Source organism: Amblyomma americanum, chromosome 10, assembly GCF_052857255.1.
Source record: "Amblyomma americanum isolate KBUSLIRL-KWMA chromosome 10, ASM5285725v1, whole genome shotgun sequence".
In the NCBI taxonomy this organism is placed as follows: domain Eukaryota; kingdom Metazoa; phylum Arthropoda; class Arachnida; order Ixodida; family Ixodidae; genus Amblyomma; species Amblyomma americanum.
In genome coordinates, this window is record NC_135506.1 from 126128571 (window position 1) to 126151462 (window position 22892).

A 22892-nucleotide genomic window follows, 5' to 3' on the forward strand; every position below is an offset into this window, starting at 1 on the left:
CCTAACTCCATTTCTTCCCGAATCAGAGTTTTTGCCGACAATTGTGTAATTTATTGCAAAATTTATACTAACGAAGATCGTCTACCCTTACAATTCGATTTCGAGACAATAACAGTATGGTGGTCTACTTGGCTTATGCAAGTTAACTTTTCCAAAACAAAGTTTGTCTTTTACTTACCGAATGTCTCGATTTCAAACAACCTATTCTTTAAATAACACTCCAGTCGAGTAGGTAAAAACGTATAAATACCTCGGTCTTCACCTACATTCAGACGTAACATGGAACCACCACATTAACCTTATTCTTGCATCTGCTAATCGGTCATTAGGCCTCTTAAAATATAACTTAAACATGCTCCCTCTCACCTCTGATTACGTGCTTATACCACTCTTATTCGACCTAAAATTGGATATGCTTCGTCTATTTGGGACCCTCATCAAGCATATTTAAAAAATAACATCGAATTATTGCAGAATCGCGCAGCTCGTTTCATCTACTCTGATTATTCACGTCACTCCAGCATCACTGCCTTGAAGAAACGCGCTGATCTGCAAGATTTATATCTCCGTCGTACGGTGGCACGCTCATAACTTTTCATAAACTGTATCATCACCCAACGCTTCATAATGAAATTTTTTCTTTTCCTTCCTCCATTTTTGACCGCCGCGGCCATCCGTTTAAAGTTAAGCGCTTGTATTGCCGTAGATCTAACTATGCCCATTCATTCATTCCACGCACTAAAACCAACTGGAACGCTCTCCATTCAGATGTTGCTACTACCACTGATCCGGAAAAATTCTGCCACTATTTCTGGGTAACATCTTTTAGTACAATGTTAACTTACCAGTGCATTAGATTTTTGTCTTTTATTTCTGTTATTGATGATTCTCGTTGTTTTATTTTCGTGCCGTTGTGGATAGACATTTTATAACCTATATTAACTTTATTGTGTTAATGTTTTTGTTTCTTGCCATTTATGCTTTTATGTTTAGTTATGTCGGTTTTGTATTTTTATTCCAACAATCCATATGCTTTTATCTGTTTTTGTTTGTAGTTTCTTGAATTTTTTGGCTTATTTATTTCTTACTTTGACTCTTGCCTGTACCGCCCCCCCCCCTTATGTAATATCCTCAAATTAGGGCCTTTAGGGGTATTTTGTATAAATAAGTATAAATACGTAGCGAAAGCTAAGGCATAGCTTGGTTAGACTTGGTTAATCTTGATTGCAAGTCGAGGTTAGTCTGGTTGTCTGGCTAGTTGTTGTCACGTGGTTCGTCACGCGGTTGGTCACGTGACCAGCCACGAGGTTGGTCACGTGGTGCGGTGTGACCACGGTAAGAATGCGAGCAGGACGAAACCGCGAGTCTGTGGCCACTGTAGCCTTCGCTACAAAACCAGCGCGCGTATGGTGCTGCGTCTGCCGTGCCGCAGTGGTATGGGCCATGTGTACCGCTTTTGGACGTCACCATAAAGACTCAGTTGTGCTCGCGGTTAAGCGAGAAGCTCATCTGCAGCGTCGTCACAGTGAGGAGCTACCTGCAACTTCTGGAACTACTGTCTCGGACGAGATGCATGCTACGAGGGCGGCGCTGGAAAAAGAAGTTCAAGCACGAAGCAGCCGCCGTTGCCGCCGAACGCCTGCTCCCACCGATTGTTCAACTGGACCGTTGCGTGCTTTAACCAATACTTTTCTTCCTTTGCATTACTAATGACATCAATAAAAGCTTCAAAAAGGCACAAAGCAGTCTTGGAAACTTTTCTGTGGCTGCTATCAGAGAAACAGTTTCGCTGACACTGTTATGTGTCTTAAAAACCACACTACGCCTCAAACGTTTCGACACTGTGCAGAGTAACTTTATTTTTTCTTTCAATAAACTCTTTTATTGTTGGGAAGACGTACATGTTCAGGTATCTGTTTAAGAATTCTGGTTTGCTGAGGCTGTCTTTAGCTTGTTGGCACGCACTGAAAAAAAGGAAAACGAAAAATTTACATTACTCAAGGATCAGAGTGTGGCTAAATGAATGGATCAAATATACTATCTGCCCTCGTGTGAAATCTGAATTCACCGTTAAAGAGTTTCACCCGTGCGACGGAGTTTTGGGAGCTATGGATTTGCATTGGTCTATATTTCATCCATAATGGAAGAACACAGCTTTTTCTAGCGTCTTGCTTCAAGTAACCAATGTGTTTTTCTCTCCGGTTTTGTCTGGAGACACTGGTGGTTTACTAGATTTACTGAAGCTGCGTTGGAAAGACACTTTTTCCACTAGTGCCAAGGTGCGAAACGCTGGAATTTTTTTTTCTACTTTTGACGAGCCACTCGTATCCCTCATGGGACTGGAACAAGCGCTGCACACGATGAAAAGGCGCGTATCCAAAAATCACAGCCGGCCGCACGCAGGCAGCGGTAAAATGAAAAATATCTTGCCGGCAAGCGCTAGTTTCTCGGATCGCATTCGCATTTCCGTAGAAAAAGAAACCCATTCCACGTTCTGTCGAGTTTTTAGATGTAAAAGTCAGTTCCAACGCGATCGACATGACGGTGATCATCAACCTTAACCAACAACATGCAACGGAACGTGAAGGGAGTGTTGTAGTCCATTGCCGCAAATCTGAGAGACACGCTTAACAACAACAAAACACAGTAAGTACTGCAGAAATATACAAAACTATAGCTAGAGTACAGGCTTCGAATGAGGCCCACGAAGCAGAGGACATCCGTCGGCTATCTTTGCGCACCGACCAAGTTGAAACCGCAGTGCAAAACGAATGCAACTGAATATCCCGCAAAGCGATGAACCAGTGAGTGAGAATGAGATTGCATAAGTCGCTTTTTAGAACTCCGTGCGTGGTTCTTTACTTTTGCTGTATTTCTTGAATTAAATGTACAGTTGCCGAGGGGATGATCGTCCAACGTTTCCTAATGGGTTGATGGGATAAATATAACGTTTAAATGGAAGTAAACTACGCTGCTTGCTGCTTCGTGGGCCAGTTGCGAAGCTACGTCATGCATTACGCCGGGAAGTTTAGCGCTGCATCTTCTTGCGTAGCGTCATTAATGTGCTACACCACCGGTATACGAAGACGACCAAAATACCGGAATTGAGCAAATTCATGCGCTAAAACGTTTCCTTTTATACTCTAGTGCGGAAAAACATTCAGAATATCAGAGGCAAACCTCGATAGGTGGCGACCAGCTGCAGCGCTCCTTCAGCATTAATCGAAGAGCGGCGGCAACAATTTCTGCTCTTCATGAAATAAACCAGTCAGGCTGAAATATGCAGTCAGACTATGCATGGATAAGTAACAAGGTTTTTCCGAGTTGTCACAATAGTAGGCAATAATGGGAAAAGTAAAGGTGCCATGGTGCTGTAGGTTGAGTTTTGGGTTGACAGCCGCTTGGTGCTTGGAACGACTCCGGCAGGTCTCTTCGTTTTGAACTGTCATCTTGAAAAGTTTCATTTCATTTAATTTTACAAGAGCAAGCATTGTAGTTATTAATTTCTGATTCAAGCATTCTCTTTCGGGCAGCCAGTGCCGCCCGGCACGAAGCTTCATAGTTCGCAGCTTGACAGACTACAGCGCCATACTGGCCCCATAATGAACTATGGCGTTGGACACTGCACAATGGCGGCACTGCTTTTCGCAATAGAGTTGCTTAGGAGTCGCCATAAATGTGATTGTGAGTGAATGATTGTTTATTATTGTAGTCATTTATAACTAGTGGCGTGGGCTGGGGAATTTTATCTTTCAGTCGTTTTGTCTATCCAAAACATTTTTTGGTACCATTAGCATAAACTATGGAACAGAAATTAATGATCATGCGAGATATTTTGCGCGCAAATGCACAAGCCAAACAATGTTTCGAGACCCATCTTCCGTGCCAGCCGCATATTAGGAGGCCACTAAAAATTATTCTATCTGGTTCCTTACAAAGTGGAGATTTTGTGAATCACAACGGAACTTAAGCTCAGATATGTAGGTTCCTAATTTTATGAAGAAAATGAATTGTAAACAGCTTTACATTTGAATTAATAATAGGAAATGAACGATTTCTCTCAGAAGAACGAGATTTTTCTCAGAAGAACCAGTGCAAAAAAAAAAGACACGGACTAGAAAGAAGGTGGTCGACAGGGACAAAGGCGCTGGATTTTTAACGATTGCAACGTATTTATAGTTTCTTGTCAAGGGACAATTAAACCCAGTTAGAGCAAGACCGTTTTTTTATAAGACAATGACAATGACAATTTCGGATAAAAACACGCTTTTCGAATATTTGATGGAAGAATCAATTTATCGCCCTATATTCTTAGAAAAAGCAGCGATAGGCATAATCTATAAACTATGACAATGTTTGTTTCATATAAAAAAAGAAATGGGGAATTTTCCCGGCATTGCACTTTCAATCCTCGTGACTACATCCACCCTCACGAATGCTCCCACCCATCATTGGCTCCTCCACGGCTCCTATGCCTTATCTAGTTCAGGTTATCTTTAGGGCTGAACCTAGATATGCCCGCTCGAATTCACATGCTAAGAACATGCCTGAATTGCCCAACTAGAGAGTGCGCTCACTTTCGATGTTCTCAAACAGGGAAAAAAGAGAATTTGCGGAGAACCTCAATAGATATCATAGCTACCTTCCGCTCATCGCTCTCTTGAGGCTGCTTCCCGGTCATCCAGGCAAGTGGTCCTCAAAGCAACAGACTCAGCCATAAATCCAGCAAGGCAAGCAAACGGATATCAACATGGGTGACAGGAGCAGTTTCTGCGCCTTCCACAGTGGCGTGGAGCGCGGCCTACTGGTTAGGTTGGCGGCAAACTGAACTCGCAATGATCCTTTACTTTCAGATTCCGACAGGACGAGTGTTCCAATGATTAATGGACTTTACGTCACTAGCCGGAAGATTTGTCCCGCACCACCTGCCGCACATTGGGAAAGGAATCCTCAGCATGAGGGAGCAGGTTAAAAAACATGCTTTTCGAATATTTTATTGAACAACCGATTTGGGTATTTATCTATTTTATTTGGAACCCACTGTAGCCTCGGAGTGCGCAGTAGGTGGCAAGATACAGATAGAGATTACAACATTTCCTCAATATTAAGAGAAACGTACTTGAAACATGCTAATGGTTCCAGAGACAACAAAAATCACATGGCACATCGACTTACCAACGACAGAACAAGAATACAGTCAGCAAGACAAAAATTCCTATAACAGTGCGCATCAGCATAGATTAGATTTCCACGAAAAAATAAACGATAAACAGCAAGAGCGTAAAATATGAAACTGCGCTTGCACAAAGAGACTAGAAAAATGTCCCAGTGAAACATCAAGCTGTATCTTGATTGCAATGCACTGGTCAAAGCATTCTCAAAATTTTCCGAAGGAAAAATCGCTTTACGCAGATCATTCCAATCTGTTATGAATCTTGAAAAGAGAGGATTTTAAACAAATATGTGCTCGCGGCGTATGGGAACAAATTATGAACATAAGTAAATAATTAACACCGAGTTCAAAGTTGCTTTAGCAGAAGCGATTTGGATGTACGTTCACAGTTTTTCACGGAGCTCTATGCCGCTTGTTGGGAGAGGGGCACAGTGTGTGCGACTTGGACCTCACTATTAATTGTTCATTTTTACAATACCAATTCAAAGTAACGTCTCTAAGATGGCAACCATGCAATCAGCCAGAGCAGATGAGACTTCGGCTGTTCGGAGCACGATTTTAATTATGCATCCCATTGCACCCCGAGGCGCGTCTTCGGGAAATAAGAGCGCGATAGAATTGGAGAATTACGGTAGTCGTTCATTCAGGAGAAGTCCAGAGTACTGGTTTTGTTGCGCCAATCAGAGCTCGCAGATTGTGGCAGTAATCCCTCATTTGAGAAAAACTGTCTCAAGCAAGCTTCCTGTACCATAGTTATGTGAGACGCGCTGCAGAGAGGGCGCCCTGAGATGATATGTTACCATTCGCAACCTAGGTTTGTGATGGGTCCGCAGAGAATACCCATGACTTAGCCAAGCTAACACTTAAAAAGGCCTCGCCAGTAACAAATATTTGTGGGTTTGGTGACGTGCTATCTTGGGCGGATACAGTATAGTTGTCTATTCGCACTTTGGAGGTGAATGTTTATACAATATACTTCATATTTGTTTCCATGGACGCGGTAGTTCTCCAACAAACGGCGTACAAACATTAAACTGAAAGACAGTTTGCACGCCTTCTTAGATCTAGATTTTTTTCAGAAAAAACAGTCTCTACTCATACAGAAGTTACAAACGAACACATTGCCAGTTTATTATTGCCCCTCACCACGCCGATGGCAAATATCAGGCAGCGTACAAAAACCACGTCTAGCTGTCGGGAAGCGAGTGAAAGTTCAATCAGAGGCAAGTGGAAGTTCTCGCAGACAGAGAATGCCTCCGTCAGTTCTCAAATAATTTTTTGTGCGGCGACAAACTATGGCGGCGCTGAGGAACTCAAATTAGCACTAGCATTCCTTCAGAAGCTTAGGATCTTGCGAATAAGCACAGTCCGACAAAATACTGTAGTCCTACGCCATTCGTAGGGGTAGTTTGATACCATGGCCGACTTTGATGAAATTTGCTGAAAGAAAACAGGTTGCTGGTAAAGAGCTGCTAATGTTAAACAGAATAATACGCCGTGATATCGTGTGCCACCGAAATAAACAAAGCAAAGTAACTGCCCCTTCGTCTTTGACGCAGCACAAAATGCTGATCATTAGAGATCCAGAAATCACATATACACTGCAAAAAGTGCAAATTTTGGGATTTAATGTCACGAAGGAACACTTGGGCTATAGGAGACGACATATAGGAGGGCTCGAAAATAATGTTTGCCATGTAGAACCGTCTGCCATTAGCTATGCATTTCAGAATGGCCAATGGTACAGTTCGCTTTCATAGGTTACTCATATACACCTGCAGTTTTCAAGCGTCTGTCGGAAGCGACGCGAAAATTGGGTAGACGGCGATCGGACGTAACTCTTGGCTATATAATCGCAACCATAGGAGCCTGTGGGCTGGTCCGGTCGCCTGCTGTTGACAGAGCGCTGCGATGTACCTTACCACTGGCTGCATATGACAGTCAGGTCTGGTCGACAACCACCCAATGCCACGTCGCTCTCCACAGATGCTAGAAAGCTATGGATGTATCCGAGTGATAGAAGAATAGACGGTCACAAAATGATAATCACTGTGAAATGGACAGCTTATAGCGTTACTGAAGCAATATTCTGTAACAATTTATTCGTTTATCATTTGATTTTTTTTTGTGACGTCAATAGGATGAACGCGAAAACAAGTGGAAATGCGAACGGCAAATGTCAGAAAGAGAAGGTCTGGTCGCGGCTGCTGTCTCATCTAGTCAGGCTGAATCACTGTGCGCAATTTAGTCGCAAAAAACGAAGCCGAATTCATTTGGCGAGACAGGATTAGATTCACTGAAACCCGTCAGGCTTGCCAAACGTGCCGTCGTGCTCAGTGATTCGTGGTTTTCGGTGCCAGCGCACCAGAGTGACATGGGCGTGAGACCTGTCTATGCGAGTTATTGTCATCATGGGCGTGTTTCTGAAGCGGCCAGCTTGACGTCCTCACTGACGCCCTATGTCTTTTGGAGCAGCGGCCAATCGCGGAGGACCAACTGGAATGTAAACGAAAAAGATCGTTAGAGAATACGGACCCAAGCCTTTACAGGCTGTTGACGCTGTCTACTAGGAAAGCTTTCGTCAGCAGCGCTTCCCGTGGTCAGCACCAAGAAATAAGCCAACGGACGTCTCCTGATGCAGGGCCCCACTACAGCTTATAATATGAAAAACATTCAACAAAAAGCTCAATTAGAGCCCTAGAAGAAGTATTTATTTATTTCGTGTGTCCTCAGGGCCAGAGGCATTATAGAGGGGAGTAGTCACACAAATAAAAAACAACGTACAGTGCAGCAAATAAATAGGTGATAGAGAAATGATGCTTCCTAGCCATACTATTATCTCAGGGTTTCTTCATGTGCCGGTTAATAGAATGTAATACAGTACATACAGCGCAGCAATACAGTGGAAAAATTAGCAGTACAACAGAGAAAAAGAAGCAGATGTTCCAATTTATAAAATGTTTGCTGATGCAGTCTTGATGTGTGTGTCATCATGCAGCAATGGTAGCCATTGATGCGGGAAAGTGATTACACTGAATAGCTGTGCACAGCAGAAACGACTCTAACATGACATTGGTTTTGCATAGTGGAATACTGACTTTGTTACTGTTGTCTAGCCTTGATAAAATGTTATAGGGAGGTGAGCTGGGTTTGTCGCGAAGGGAAGCATGATTAAATATTCTGTAAAAAAGTTAAAGTCTAAGGGCTTTACGGCGAGATGCTGAAGAGGGCAGGCTAAGATTTTATTTCATTACAGAATTGCTGGCAGTTCGGTAACAATTACAAAGAATAAAGCCGTAGCAAAAGTACGCTGTCATTCCGAGACCGCAACGAAATATTAATGATTGACAAGCTTAACAATCGCAAGCTTCCGACGTACATGCATACAGAAATGAGAAGCGATCGTAAAAATTTCTAACTAACGTTTATGGTAACGAATCAGATGTTTGATCTTAGGAGAATAATTTACAGAGTACCAAAGCTGCGAACAAATTATGGTGAACAAAGTATAAATACCAGATACCTAAGCTTTTGAATAACAATAAGGATCTTATGGCAATAATTGAGTGGCACTAGCCAGCATCTGGTTTTATTTATTTATTTGTTTACTTATTAATAATTAATGTATTTTTAATACCGCGAGTTTCATCTGGAACATAGCAGGTGGGCGAGCAACAATGAGGAACATTGTGAATTCAAGCAGTGCACTAGTGAGTTACGTGAGAGAAAAACAAAGGTAAACGTAAATGAACAAGCAAAGTAAAAAACATTAGAAAAACATCTTGGATTACGAACAGAAGTATACACATGCGTATTTAGAAAACAATTACATGTATAGGAGCCAGGTTAAAGATAGCAGTCAGAAATTCAGCGAAATAGCAACAAACGGGAGCGAGAATGAGGGAAAAATAAAGAGGAAAAAGAGAAAATTATTCACGATTAGGTTACAGTTGCGTTATTGTTTAATTGAAATGGACTCTATGCGTGCCGCGAACAGAGATGATGTATCTGCAGTATTGACTGACAGATCAAGGCGATTCCATTCTATGAGTACGAGGGGGAAGTAAGAATACATGATCGTGTCGTTATGGCATGAGTATTCTCTTATAGCGAGTGCGTGTTTATGCCTCGAAGAACGTGACTGCGAAAAAGATATGTATTCTGGTAAGTCTATCTTGTAAAAGTTGTGAATCAAGAGAAAGAAAAACCTTAATTGTGCTTTTTGCTTTTTGAATGTTAGTTTCACTAAACCCGAAACAGCTGCCAGGTTAGTTGGCGAATCAATGCGCTTATATTTGTTATGAATAAACCTCAGTGCTTTACGTTGTACTTTTTCTAGTGTTCTTACATTAATCACTGAATAGGGGAAGAAAACTGTGTCAGCGTACTCTGAAACCGGACGAACGAAAGTAGTATATGTCTGTAGCTTAGTCGACGTGGTTGTGAGGCGCAGACATATTTGGAGAAAACAGTTTGCGTAATGCCTTCGAGGTTACGTTACCAATGTGCGCGTCCCATCTGCGGTCGGAAGTTAGCGTTATGCCCAAGCACTTATGTTGGTGAGCTTTCGGCAGTATTCTGTCCTTAAAAAAGTAAAGAAAGTCATAAGGTGGCTTTTTCTCGTTACCGTCATGCATACTCATTTAGTCGTGTTTATGGTCATTTGCCATGTTTTGCACCATTCTGTTAGCTTGCTCAGTGAATTGCTGAGTGAAATATGATCTTCCTAGCTGTTAATTGTTTTGCAGATAATGCAGTCATCGGTAAGAAGTTTGATGTTAGAATCAATGTTGTTTATTGTGTTATTAATTAAAATTTAAAATAACAGTGGCTCGAACACGAATCCTTGAGGGATACCTGATGTGACGGGCATTATCGCAGATTTCATTTGCCGAAACAGTGCAAATTGTGTCCGGTTCAATAATTAATCAGCAATACAATCAGTAATACAGTTGGGCAGCAGTGCATGCGGTTTTCACAACACTCATCCAAGTCCTTTCTCGCACAGGTGCGGAGCGCATACTTTCTTCGACGTGATCCGCTGTCTTCGGCGTGGGTACGAGCTGCGCTGGGAAAGAAGATGTCTGACAAGCTAAAGCGTCGAGTGCAACAAGCATCGTTGCACTGTTATCCTCTGGGATCAGCTGGTGAATGTCGACGTTGCCGCGCCTGCGTCGTGTCCTACCAAGCCACAGACCGCGCCTAAATATACGGGCCGCTTTCGCGCGCTCTCCTCAGTTGGGCAGCAGTGCGTGCGGTTTTCACAACGCTCGTCCAAGTTCTTTCTCGTGCAGGTGAGGACCATTTTCCTCATTTTTTATCTTACTGTTCTGCGCGCACTGCTGCCAAATAACAGTCCAAGTGTTTTAGATCATTTATTTGTCATGTAAAGCGTGAAGGAGCTTAGTAAGACACTTGAGGATTTCAAAAGCGAAATTCGTGCTGAACTTCGCTCCTCAAACAGAGCGTAGAATATTGTAGTGAAACTTGTGAGAGTGTAAACACACTGTCCGCAGAAATAAAGGCTCTACGTGAGGAACTTGCCGCAACGCGCAACTGCAGCCAAGAACTCGGTGCAGAAAATCAGAAACTGCACATGTGAATCACAGAATTGGAACAGTACTCACGGGCCGATAACCTTGAATTTAAGGGTGTGCCTGATAGCGGAGATGTTTTTGAATCTGTGCAGAAGATTTGTGAAAAGGTAGGGGAGCCGGTAACTCAAGAATATGTTGACATTTGCCACAGAGTATCAACCAAAAAGTCTCATGTAAAGAGCATTTTCGTACGCTTTGTGCGACATGATACGCGAAATGCTGTATTGGCTAAAGCCAGGAAGGCACGTTTCTCCACTCAAGACATTGGTTTCGAAACCGATGCTTCTGTATTTGTCAATGAACATCTGACTAGGCATGTCAAACAGCTTCTGGGTGCCGAAGTAACACAAAAACGAAAGGGAGGATGGAAATTTGTTTGGACACAAAGCGAAAAAACTTGTGCTATGAAGACAGATTCATCAGACATGGTAAGAATCACCTGCCAAGAAGATCTAAACAAAATGCAATAGTAGGGCTTACTTTCGCACTAACAGCGATATGGCTACCGCACCAAAGAGTAAATGCTATGAACTTGAAATTTTCAACAAGGCATTAAAATGCCGTCTCACTACTTCTGGACATTTCACCTGTATGCTCGAAGCATTAAAAATAAAATGCACGATCTGCGCATGTTCTTAAATGAATTATTGGATAAATTTGATGCTATATTATTCACAGAATCCTGGCTTTTCTGTAACTGACAGTCCACTGAAAATACCAGATTATATTTATCGCGGCATCGTGCCGCGCGCAAACAGAGGCGGTGGAAATGCTATATCAAAGCCTCAATTATGTGTGAAGTTTTCAATGAATTAACATGCATTACACCCAGTCCTGAGTGCCTTGTGGTACGGTTGAAAAATATTCGTATAGCAGCTGTCTATAGACCACCATTAGGATACAAGTTCCAATTTTTTGAATTCATGCAAACTTTGCTGCCAAGCCTCCATTCAATGCAAGGAGCTTTATTAGTTATAGGTGGTGTGAATATCAATATGCACGGGGAAGATACTTCTTGTGAGCACCTATAAACCATACTTCTGACTTTCACTTGTTGAAATATAATTTCCTTGCCCACCCGTGTTACCGATACCAGAGCCACGAAATATCTGCACTACCAATGTACCTTGTGACCAGCGCTACTCAGGTGTGGTGTGCTTTCCCTTGATATCATTGACCACCTTCCGGTTCTTACATGTTTGCCGACAGCGATTGCCAAACAGAAACTCACTTATTGCTCTACTTATCGTGACATAAGCTTTGCTTCGGTCGAGAAATTCTACACCGCGATAGATAATATTCACTGGGAAAGTACCTACGCCGAATGCGATCCTAGTCAAACGTATCGTCTTTTCCTCAGAAAATTCAATGCCTGCTATGAGAAACGTTTTCCCTTGGGCACAATTCTAACCGAAGGAAAAAAATACGCAGGCCTTGGTTTACGACCACCTTGCATAATAGAATAAAAGTAAAAAACAAAAGGTACCACGCTTTCCTCCACTCACGTGATACTATTCTACTAAAAATATTCCAGGCATTTCGCACCAAATCAAATGCCGATTTAAAGAAGGCAAAAATGTACTACTATCAGTGTTTATTTCCTGAAATATACAACAAACCAAGAAAGCTATGACAAGAAATTAATAGTTTATCCAATAACCTTAAAGCTAAGTGTTCTCTTAATATTGCAGCTTTTGCTGATGGGAAGACTGATATATAGGCGTTAGATGCAATATATGAGTTCTTTAATAACGTTGGCGAATACAGTTTTCTACACAGAGACTATGCTAATTCGTTTTCGATACTTTGCCCAAGGCTTGAGAATTCGGTTATATTCTCAGTTACTTCCAAAGAAGTCATCAGCTTCATTGCCAGCATTCGAAAAAATGTAGCTGCTGGATTGGATGACCAGAGCAGTGTCCCTATTAAACATGTAGCACCTATTATAACCATACCACTCGCATTTATATTCAATCAAATGATTGAAACTGGTATCTTCTCTCCTGACCTTAAACAAGCGCGTATAACCCCGGTGCACAAAGGTGGAGGTGTTAGTGATATATCAAACTATCGCCCGATATCTGATTTGCCCATATTTTCTAAGGTTTTTGAGAGTGTTAATAATGCTCAACCTACGAATTTTCTTACTAAATACCGTGCTATCAGCGATTCACAGTACGGCTTCCAGGAAGGAAATCAGTTGAAATGGCCTTACTACAAATCGAAGATGCAATACTTAAGAACATTGATAACAAACCAATCACTTTAGGCTTATTCATTGACCTCAGGAAAGCATTTGACTGTGTAAACGATAATATATTACTCTCAAATTTTCCAGATTATGGCATACGTAGCGACGCCCTTGATCTTATGAAAAGTTATCTCTCAGACAGAAAACAGTGTATAAATGTTTGTGATCTGACGTCTTCGATGAAAACGGTAAAACATGGTGTACCTCAGGGGCCGATGCTGGGACCTTTGTTGTTCATCCTGTATAATAATAACACCTGCAATTTGCCTCTTTCCTGAAACTGGTCATGCTTGCTGATGACACAAATATCTCTTTCTCCGCACAAACCGTAACTCAATTGAACACTGTCATAAATAGTTGTTTGATCAAACTTGAAGAGTGGTTGCATAAAAACAGACTACCTTGGACGCTAAAAAGACTGAGTATATTATTTTCAAGCCACATAACAAAGCCTGTGACACTGAGCTTGCTCTAAATTTTCAAGGTACAGCTTTGCAGCATCTGACAACAGAAAAATTTTTAGGCGTATGGTTCGAAGAAACCATGTCGTGGAACACGCATGTTAGCAAGCAGGCGATAGAATTAATTAAAACAGTTGGCTGTCTCAATAAGCTGGGAGAATTACTTCCAGTGAGGCTCAAAAAAGCAATATATTTAACTAATTTTTACTATCGTCTTTCATATTGCATTTTAGTTTGGAGAGTGACAACCATGCATATTTACTATAAACTGGACCGGCTTCAAAAAGAGAGCGTTACGAATTCTTGAGAACTTTTATGGAAACCCTAGCCAGCTATCTAATGACCCCTCGTTTACTAAGCATAATATGCTTAAAGTAACTAAATTATATGATTAAAAACTGTCTCTCTTTATGAATAAACCAAACCTTCCAAATAATACACATCCTCCCTTGTATTCTTACAGCTTACGTAGGGGGCTAAGACCAGTGCCACGTACACGAACAAATTATGGCCCGCCCACTCTTGACTACCGCATACCATCACTGTGTAATAAACCTAAAACCCACATTGACTTTACTGCCCTGGATAACACATGTAGACATGAATTTAACAATATTTTGATGCAGCAATATATATTACTAGATCCAAAATAATTGCACTTACCAATAACACCTGACACCACTACTCGACCGACGGACAACTAATTGGTTTTTAATCGATTAACTTCTGTTTGCACCATAATGTGCTGGCGTGTATTGGATTTTTAAATGTATTGAAATGAAATATATTTGATTGAAATATTAATTATAACTCTCCAGGAAGTGTAAACACTCCATTTGCTTTTTGTATAAGCTTCATGTTCATATTCATTTTTGACATCTGCTGTGTGTATAATTCTTTCGGAAGTGTAATGACTGCATTTGCTCTACGTATAAGCAACCTGTTCATAATAATTTCGATTGCTCTGTGAAGTCCACTGCGTGATGCTGCCTGATGGCCCCCATGGCCCAGTTAAGCTGTAGGTGACAGCTTTTTGCCGGGGGGTTGGAAACTTGGAGGTTGGAAATAAAGTGGACTTGGATTTGAAAGATTTTCCCTTCCCCGATGAAAACTCTTCATTTTTTATTACCTTGCTGTCGCAGATGGGATGAACCGCTTTAGAAAGGTCCAATAATGTAATGTCAGTCTGGCTACAGTTACTTATGGTAAATGCCAGATCATCCACAACCTCTGTAAGCTGTGTGATGGTTGAAAGCCCATGAAGGAATCTGTGTTGGTCTGACGATAAAAGACTATGAGTATCAGGAAAGTTTGTTAGGTACTTAAGAATAATATGCTTGAGCATCTTTCAAGCAGTCCTGGTGAGAGATATTGGTCTGCAATTGAAAGGTGATGTGGTATCTCCTGTTTCGTGAATTGGTATGATTTCAGCCTTCTTGCACTCGTTGCGTAAATATGAGGTCCAGAGGGATTTAAGAAATATAAGGCCCAAGTATCTGCCGCACCATTCTGTGTATCGTTTCAGGAAACTGTTTGGAATATTGTCTACTCCGGATGATTTTATATGGTCAAGCGTGAGTAATAGATTGAAAATGCCTGTGTCTGATATGATTAAAAGATCGATGCGTGGTGCTTGACTGCAATAAAAGACCGGGAGGAATCCGTCATCTGTTGTGAAGTTTTAGAGAAAAAAGGTATTGTACGCGTTAGCATTGTCAGGTCTTTGCTCAGGAGGCAAGTCTCGACGACATATTTTAACGCAATAGCGTTAAGGAGCTCGTGTCGCAGAAAAGCCGGTGTCGTCGGCGTGTTTGGCCGTGAGCAAAAAATGGCGCATCACGGTGGACACCTGAACCTTACAGCGCGGTACGGGTGTCCAGCCAGAATTGTGAGACAGACGTAATTTCCTTTCTTAAAACCAATTTTCATTTCAATTTACTTCCCTCACGGCCCGGTTTGAGTGTCCACCGAGATGTATGTGACAGGCGTCCTTTCCTTAAATTGTCCAACGGGCCGAGCGTGGCGCCGAACGGGCGTTGGCGTTCCGTGGACTTCTTGGCGAGCGCTGCAACACGCTGTCGCGCCTCTCTTAAAAACGAAGCTTAATCTTCCTCCAAATTTTTTTTGGGGCGGAAATAGCTCAAAAATCTATGCGGCCTGTTTGTCAGAAATTTAGGTAGCGCTACATAAAAATACCGTTCCTTCGCCTGTTTGCTTACTGCCTTAACTTCGCGTTTGCGCATGTTAACTTCGTACATTTAGAAGGACATGAACCATAATTTTATCAGAATCACGTATCCTTTTCACATGTAGTTTTACATGGATCACATCCCTGGTTACCCATGGACTATTTAATTGTGGTGGCTTGTTTTTTAATGGAACGTAATTAGTTACCCAGTATGAAACGATAATCTTAAATTGAAGCCAAAACGGGTTTATATCAATTGAAGGGTCACAGGCTATATTAATGAAGACTTCAAATTCATGTGCAAGATAAGTTAATATGCTGGGGTCATCTGCATTATCGAAGCAACGTCAAAACGCGCTTTTATATGGCCGTCGAGAGGTAACAAGCTTAGCGGTATGTTGTGATCAGAGATGGCTTCAATAATTTCCGTCTGCGCTCGGTGTACTGGAAAATGATCACTGATTAGTATAAGATCAAGGATGTTAATTGCTGAACCTTCCTTGTGCTTCGGTTCTAGGACCATTTGGGGAAGATTAAAGGAGAGCATTCGGTTAAAGAGCGGTTCAGAAGACGATGATGTTATGTGTTGTATAGTTATTCAGTCCACGTCCAGAAGGTTAAAGTCAGCCATGAGGATCATTGTAGAGTTGCAAGCATATCGTTGAAGGAAGTCATGCATGACAGAAATACACTATTCTCCTGAAGAGGCGCTTCTATACAAACAACCAACAGTGACGGTAGTATTGTTCGAAATAAGCCTGCAAAATACGCTTCCAGTACCTGTCACATCTGTGAGCATAACAAACGACAGGTTTTTCTTCACCAATAAAGCCACACCACAGCCACGGGAACCTCTATCTTTCCGACTGACTGAGTAATTAGGTGGTACGATTTCATGGCTTGAAACATCGGGTGAAAGTCAAATTTTCGTGACGGCGACTATATCAGGTTCCCGATGAATTAATAGTAATTCTGTTTAGTGGGCTGCAGGCATTTAAATTTGTGAAGGTAAATTCATTGATCGCCCTCTTCTCGGGGTCTATGGCGGGCTGCTTTTTTGGCTTGTTTCCACCTCCGCTTCCTTTTTTTTCGAGCGTAACTATGTCCTTGGCTTCGTCTTTCTAAAGGCGCGACTGTATAGGAATAATCTGTCTAAGGCAAGCGATAATTTGTCTTTGTTTTCTCGAATTTGTTTGCACTGCTCCACAAGTTTTTTCTCAGTTCTCTATTTTTCGGAGACAAATCTTCTTCAATGGAATACTTCGTGCCTTTTTTTTAAATAGTTGCTTCAGTATTGTAGACTTCTCACAGAAGTCGAGAAGTTTCAAGATTGCAGGACTATTCTTTTTAGGTTGCGGTCCGCCTAACCGGTGAACACGCTCAATGGCAAATACGTTGAGCTCTAGAGAGTCGTGAATGATTGTTTTTTTGACCAATTGCTACAGATTTTCGCTTGTTTCCTCATGCACTTCTGGTACGTCGTAGACAATTAAGGTGCACCTGCTACTTAGGTGCTCAAGATCATCATTTTTTTTTCATGCTTTCTATTACGCAGCTCATGCGAAAAATCTGTTTCACAAGACACGACTTTCCCTTTTAAATGTGTTAGGGTGTCTAACTTGTCTTCGATGTCTGTGAGACGCTTTTCTTTTATTTCTTTAGCATCGCGAGCATTATATTTCAGTTGTTTCGCGATTTGAGCCAATTAAGGGCCATGATTTGTTTCAATGTCCCCTGGCAACAGTAGGAGCTTCCATATGAATACAGCAACATTAAGCACGTATGACATAGCCGCGGGCACGGCAGCACCAGCAAGAAGAAACGTGCTTTCACCTAAACAACCCTTTTGTAGGCTTTTGTATTGTACTTATTCTTTTAACCGAGAAATAAAATATGCACTTCTTCAAGACAGGTATTAGGCGGTTTTAGTTTTTTTTTTCGTCCCATTCTTTATGTGTAGTTGTGTTGGTGTGGCGCCAAGGAAGAGGTCGATACTGTTAGTATTATGAACTTTGTTTCCTGTTTGCTGCTTTATATGTATGCTGTGCATGTATGCTGTCTGTGTAAACTTTTTTATTTTTTCTCCAATATATGTGAGTATAGCGCGTTTCCTCCTCACACAGTTTGTATGGCGTCTGGGACCCAGTCCGGTGCAAGGAAGCACCTTTTGTCTAGCACCCTTTAGTTTCTCGTATAGGTAACTAAGAATACAAATAAATGAAAAAATGTATTGCGTGACCATTCATCGTTTCTGGGGGCATCGTTTAAAATTCTGCGCAGCAATTTAAGGCCCTGGCGGAAAAAGTCGCGTATGAAGGGCAACGTACCTAATAAATAAGGAAGCAGCAACACTCGAGCTATTCATCTTTCTTGCCTTCTGATAACAAGGTGTGGTTACAAGACGTCGCGTAAGCAATGTTGCTAACGTGATTTAGCGATGAACACTTACACGAAAAGGAAAACTAGTGCCACACCTTTTTTTTGTTGTCAAAAGGCAATAATTAACTACAACGCTCTATGAGTACTGAAAATGCCCTGTGGATGATAAGACACTGCGTGCTAAACTGCAGAACACTTTCTTTTCCGCCCGTTGACACCAACGGAATAGTCTGCAGGCAGGTAGGTGACTTTATTTTTCACAGTTTTCAACATGCGGCCACCACGGCCATGCATCAACGTGAAACATCGCTATGACAATCCTGAGTCCTTGTCCGCAAATAATTCAAGGGACGCGAGCCATCTGTATCACGGATAATTCTGTGCCAGGTGGAAAATTAATGTGAGCAGTGGCCGCATGCTATTCCTTAACGGTTCTGTGATTGATGGCTACAGAGAAGCGTACCACGAGCATTGCATCCAGGACGAATTCGTAGATTCCGAAGAAGCTTGGAGCGCGAAACACCGTGGCGGTAACGATCTCCAGGCCTTCGCTGGTCCAGATGGAGAAGTGCTCCTCAAAGACCTTGAACACCACCTGGATCTTCTCGGTAACCGGCGCAGCCTCTTTTCTGAAGTATATTATCTCCTCGGGGTCCTTCTGGATGAAACTGTAGCGGATCTCGATCCGCGGCCTGCAGGAGCCATCACGAATTCGTCAAGAGGCGCACTAGAAATTGGCACACCTGGACTTACCTCACATAGCAAAGAAGAGTGAAGACCTAAGACAAGCACGGGACACAAAGGCATGCTCTATAACCACGTCCCTTTTTATAGATCCTCTGCCTTGCGCCCCTTGACATTGACATATGATGCGTGCTAAATTTTGTGACCACGAACAACTGTGCTTTTAGACACTGCGTTGCCCCTTTGTATAGAGGAAGCAGAGAAATCCAGTTCACATTTAATCGAAGAGTTACGTGTTACCCACCGCGGTGGCTGAGTGGTTATGGCGCTCGGCTTCTAGCCCGAAAGACGCGGGTTCAAACCCGGCCGTGGCGGTCGAATTTCGATGGAAGCGAAATTCTAGAGGCCCGTGTACTGTGCGATTTTAGTGCACGTTAAAGAACCCCATGTGGCAGAAATATCCGGAGCCCTTAACTACGGCGTCCCAATAGCCTGAGTCGTTTTGGGACATCAAACCCACATAAACCAAACCAGTTACATGTCGTATCACGATAGAGGCCTCGTATATTAAAAAGTTACTGTATTGAACTGTCGAAAGCATCTACGGCTGATTGCCGCGCACTGAGTTAGCGACTAGAAGTTTTCATCTCTCTAGTCCAATGGCAGCAAGCACATGCGAAGTTTGTGACACGCAGGATCAGGTGTTGCGGAGTGCGTACGTCGAAATATCACCGCAAGGCAACGCTGACCGAATTTATCCATACCTTTGCTTACTCTGCCGCTCTCACTTAAAGAAGACCTTGTTTGCTCAACTTATAAACAATATACTTCGTTTGCTCAGCTTATAAACAATAAAAGAGGATTATCTTCCGCGAGGATGGAATACAGTGGCTGACAGCGTATCAAAAAATTCCCTTTGCCAGAGCTGCTTTTCGGGTAATGAACAGGTATTCTGTATGCTGTTTAACTTATCTTCCCTTTTGGCCATTTATTACGCCTGATTTTGAGATAAATTTCATACAGTTCCTGTATCTCCTTTCAAGTAATCGGGGGTTTTTTCCTGCCTTGTTTATATATTTATTTCTCGCACTATTGAGACACGCTCATAACAAGATGGCTGCTTTCTCTCTAGCGTAGTTTTCTCGCAAACATCAGTGTCATAATGATCAACAATGAACCGTTCAAATATTATGAATAACAACTTTTCTTCATCGGAAAATGAAAAGCGCAGCAAATGTCTCACCCTAGGGGGACACCTGAGCTGCATTGTTGTGGAAGGAATCAAGAGCGCGATGAAAGAAAAGGAGAGTGTCGCCGTTACGAACGACTACAGATTTTTTCGACAATCTAGGGTTCGTTAGGGCGCAGCTGTGACATCAGACAGCACACTGACGTAATTTGAGCTTCATTGCACTAAACGTACGGGTGTCGCAGCCAAGGTTTTAATTGTCATATAATGCCCTGAACGAATGAGACGCAACGGTCGTTCACTGACAAGCGCGAAGGTATGGGTTGGGTAGTTAAATATGGCTGCTAATAGCGGCTTCGCGGGCTTTCTTTCAGGCCACACGTAAAAAATAAGTACCGGCACGCACCGTTTCTTTTCGAAAGGCTTGCCGCTGAACTGTATGTAAGATGACGGGTACATGGTTGGATTCTTGGGCATTTCCAAGCCGTTCTGCAGTACAGAAAGGAAGATAAGAAAAGGGTGCATTTTTCACTGAACAAATTACAACACTTTTGATGAAGGTATGCAATCAACAAAGCAACAAGCATTTATTTCAAACTCGACTATGAAGGTAATCAATGAGCAGATCGCTTCGTTTTCTTTGCTTACACTAAGGTTGGGCTTCTGAATTCATGCAGAATGCCTGTTGCCATCTCTTGCAACTAGCTTGTTTATTCAGTTCTTTTCACCTAGCTTCCTTCGTTCTTCGATCAAATCTCTGCAGTGGGCGACTGCACCGTGGTATTGCAGCTACATCGCACCCATATTACCTAAAACCTGTGCATGCAGCTTGATGTCTGGGTGTGAACAGAATAAGAATTCTGTTTCAATTTTAGTGTGGCTGTTTAGGGTCATTCAGGTCTACTTCTGGTTTCCCTGGTTGAGGCAGAAAATAAGCTTGTTGATAAACTATTCCATTTGTTACTTAACAGAACTTGTTTATTATTTATTCTATGTCAAATATTACTAAATTTGTACTAAATTGTTTAATATTCTCTCCCCGCATTGCCAGAATATATGAAGTAACCTTCTAATACATAGCCGCCTGTCTTCCTTTTGTATGCCTTGGCATAGAAGAAGCCCATCAGTAAAGAGTACTACGTGATTCTTTGCTCACTGCCGCATGCGTACGTTCGTAGAACCTTGGTACGGGGTCGTTTCCATGACGATGTGTGCAGGAAGGCCTGGTAGAGTTTCAATTTGGGCATCCAACTAAGCCTAATCTTGATTGCCGTCGCCCTCTCGTTATTGCAGTACAGTTCGCCAATATTGCCGACTACATATCCTTATTGATTACGAATCAAGCACCTCGCTCTTAGCTCTCCGTTAAACCATGATAGAAGGAGCCGTATTACGGAATGATCAAATGTCGGTTCAAAAGTTAGTGACAGTGAAAGCAAAGTTTCGCAACGATGAGGTGTCGCCACTCGACGCAAAGGGGAATAAGCCAATTACAGAACAATGGTGCCCTGGAAGCGCCTATATGCAGGACGAAGAATTAGAGACGAACTAGCGCCAAACCATGCAAACCGCAAGACAAGAACGAAGCCGACACACAAGCGCTAACTCACAACTGAAATTTATTGAAGCCAGGATGCAGCTTATATAAGGTGAAGTTTCAAGGAGAGAGAACGTTGACAGGGAGGAGAAGGTGAACAAAGGCAACATCTGAGATCGCAAAAAACAGGCAGCCAGCCAAAAATCACACCTGAAAAAGAGCAGTTACTTGATAACTGAATCTAAAAATTTAAACTCGGACGCAAAAAAGATAAAGGAGTACTGACACACATAGAGCCACATTTATTTATGTAGAAAGCCTCCAGACTAACACCTGCTGTCTTATCTGTGCTCTTGCCAAGAATCTTCGTCTCATTCAACCGTGCCTCGCAACCGTCGCTGCTTATTACGTGCGCAACCAAATGTGCGTACTTATCTTTTAAGTGTGATAAACTTCGGGAATGGTCCCCCAAACGCTCGTTGATGCATCGGCCAGTCTGGCCGACATAATACTTCCCACAAGTTAAGGGGATAGCCTACACCACTCCTACTGAACACTTGGTAAAACGGAATTTCACGCTTTATCTGGCCACCCCGCTTCCTTGAGTTGCAGAATCTGGGGCACAACTTTTCCAGCTTGTTGGGAGTCGAAAAGGCGACGCTCACGCCCTAACTGTTGGCCACTTTCCACAAGTTGTGCGAGCTCTTGCGTACGTAAGCAACAACTAGCGGCTTCTGTGTCCTTAAACGACCTTCTCCGGAATTTCTTCGTGTTCCGTGCTTAAGTTTTTGAAGGAGGGTCTCGCAAACAGCAACAAACACAGAGCAGGGAACCCAGCTACCGAAAGTCGGCTCATCTGATTTTGAAAGCTACCTTGCAACTGATGCGGGCACAATTTCTTGAGAGCAGACTCCAGGCAATGCGACGCTATTGCTCTTTTTGCAGTCTTGGAGTGCATAGAATCATGTCAAAAGATCTTCTTTTGCGTCGGGTAATAGCCCCCGAACAGGTGTCTTCAAAGGAAGGTTAGTTTTAGGTCTAAAAACTGTAAAACGTTAGTGTCGGGTAGTTCATGCGTAAAAGTGAGCCCTAATCCATGTTTGTCAAATGCATTTAAAACTTCACCTACTTTAGAGCAGTTGCTGAAGGAAGTCTGCTTTTTGAAAAGCACTAAAAAATCGTCAACATACCACAATACCTTAAAAATCACCCCTCCCCATAAAAAAGTTTATCTAAAGATTGATCAACCTTTGCTAAATATATATCGAAAAGAATAGGGGCCACGCAGGACTCTATGCACGCACAACAGCGCTGCAAAATGGCAGGTTGTAAAAATGTATAAAAGTAGCAGTTAGGTAAAACTGTAATAAAGCGATAAAATTACCAACCGACAGTCCTGAAGAATTCTGCAGACACGTCGCCGTTTGCTTCTA

At 42.3% G+C, this 22892-nt stretch overlaps 1 protein-coding gene across 2 annotated transcripts in view; it reads right to left on the reverse strand.

The window, feature by feature from the left end:
* Positions 1-1861: 1861 nt before the first annotated feature.
* Positions 1862-22892, reverse strand: part of LOC144106405 (uncharacterized) — a 667694-nt gene continuing 646663 nt past the window's right edge. The window contains exons 5-7 of one of the 2 annotated variants that reach the window (XM_077639210.1): positions 20329-20411; positions 18513-18741; positions 1862-1964 (exon numbers count right to left, since the gene is read on the reverse strand). In XM_077639210.1, the coding sequence (XP_077495336.1) occupies positions 1947-1964; positions 18513-18741; positions 20329-20411 (330 nt within the window). In that variant the 3' untranslated portion in view covers positions 1862-1946. Of the gene's footprint in view, positions 1965-18436; positions 18742-20328; positions 20412-22892 lie in introns of those variants that run through there. The other variant, XM_077639209.1, reaches the window with a different exon arrangement.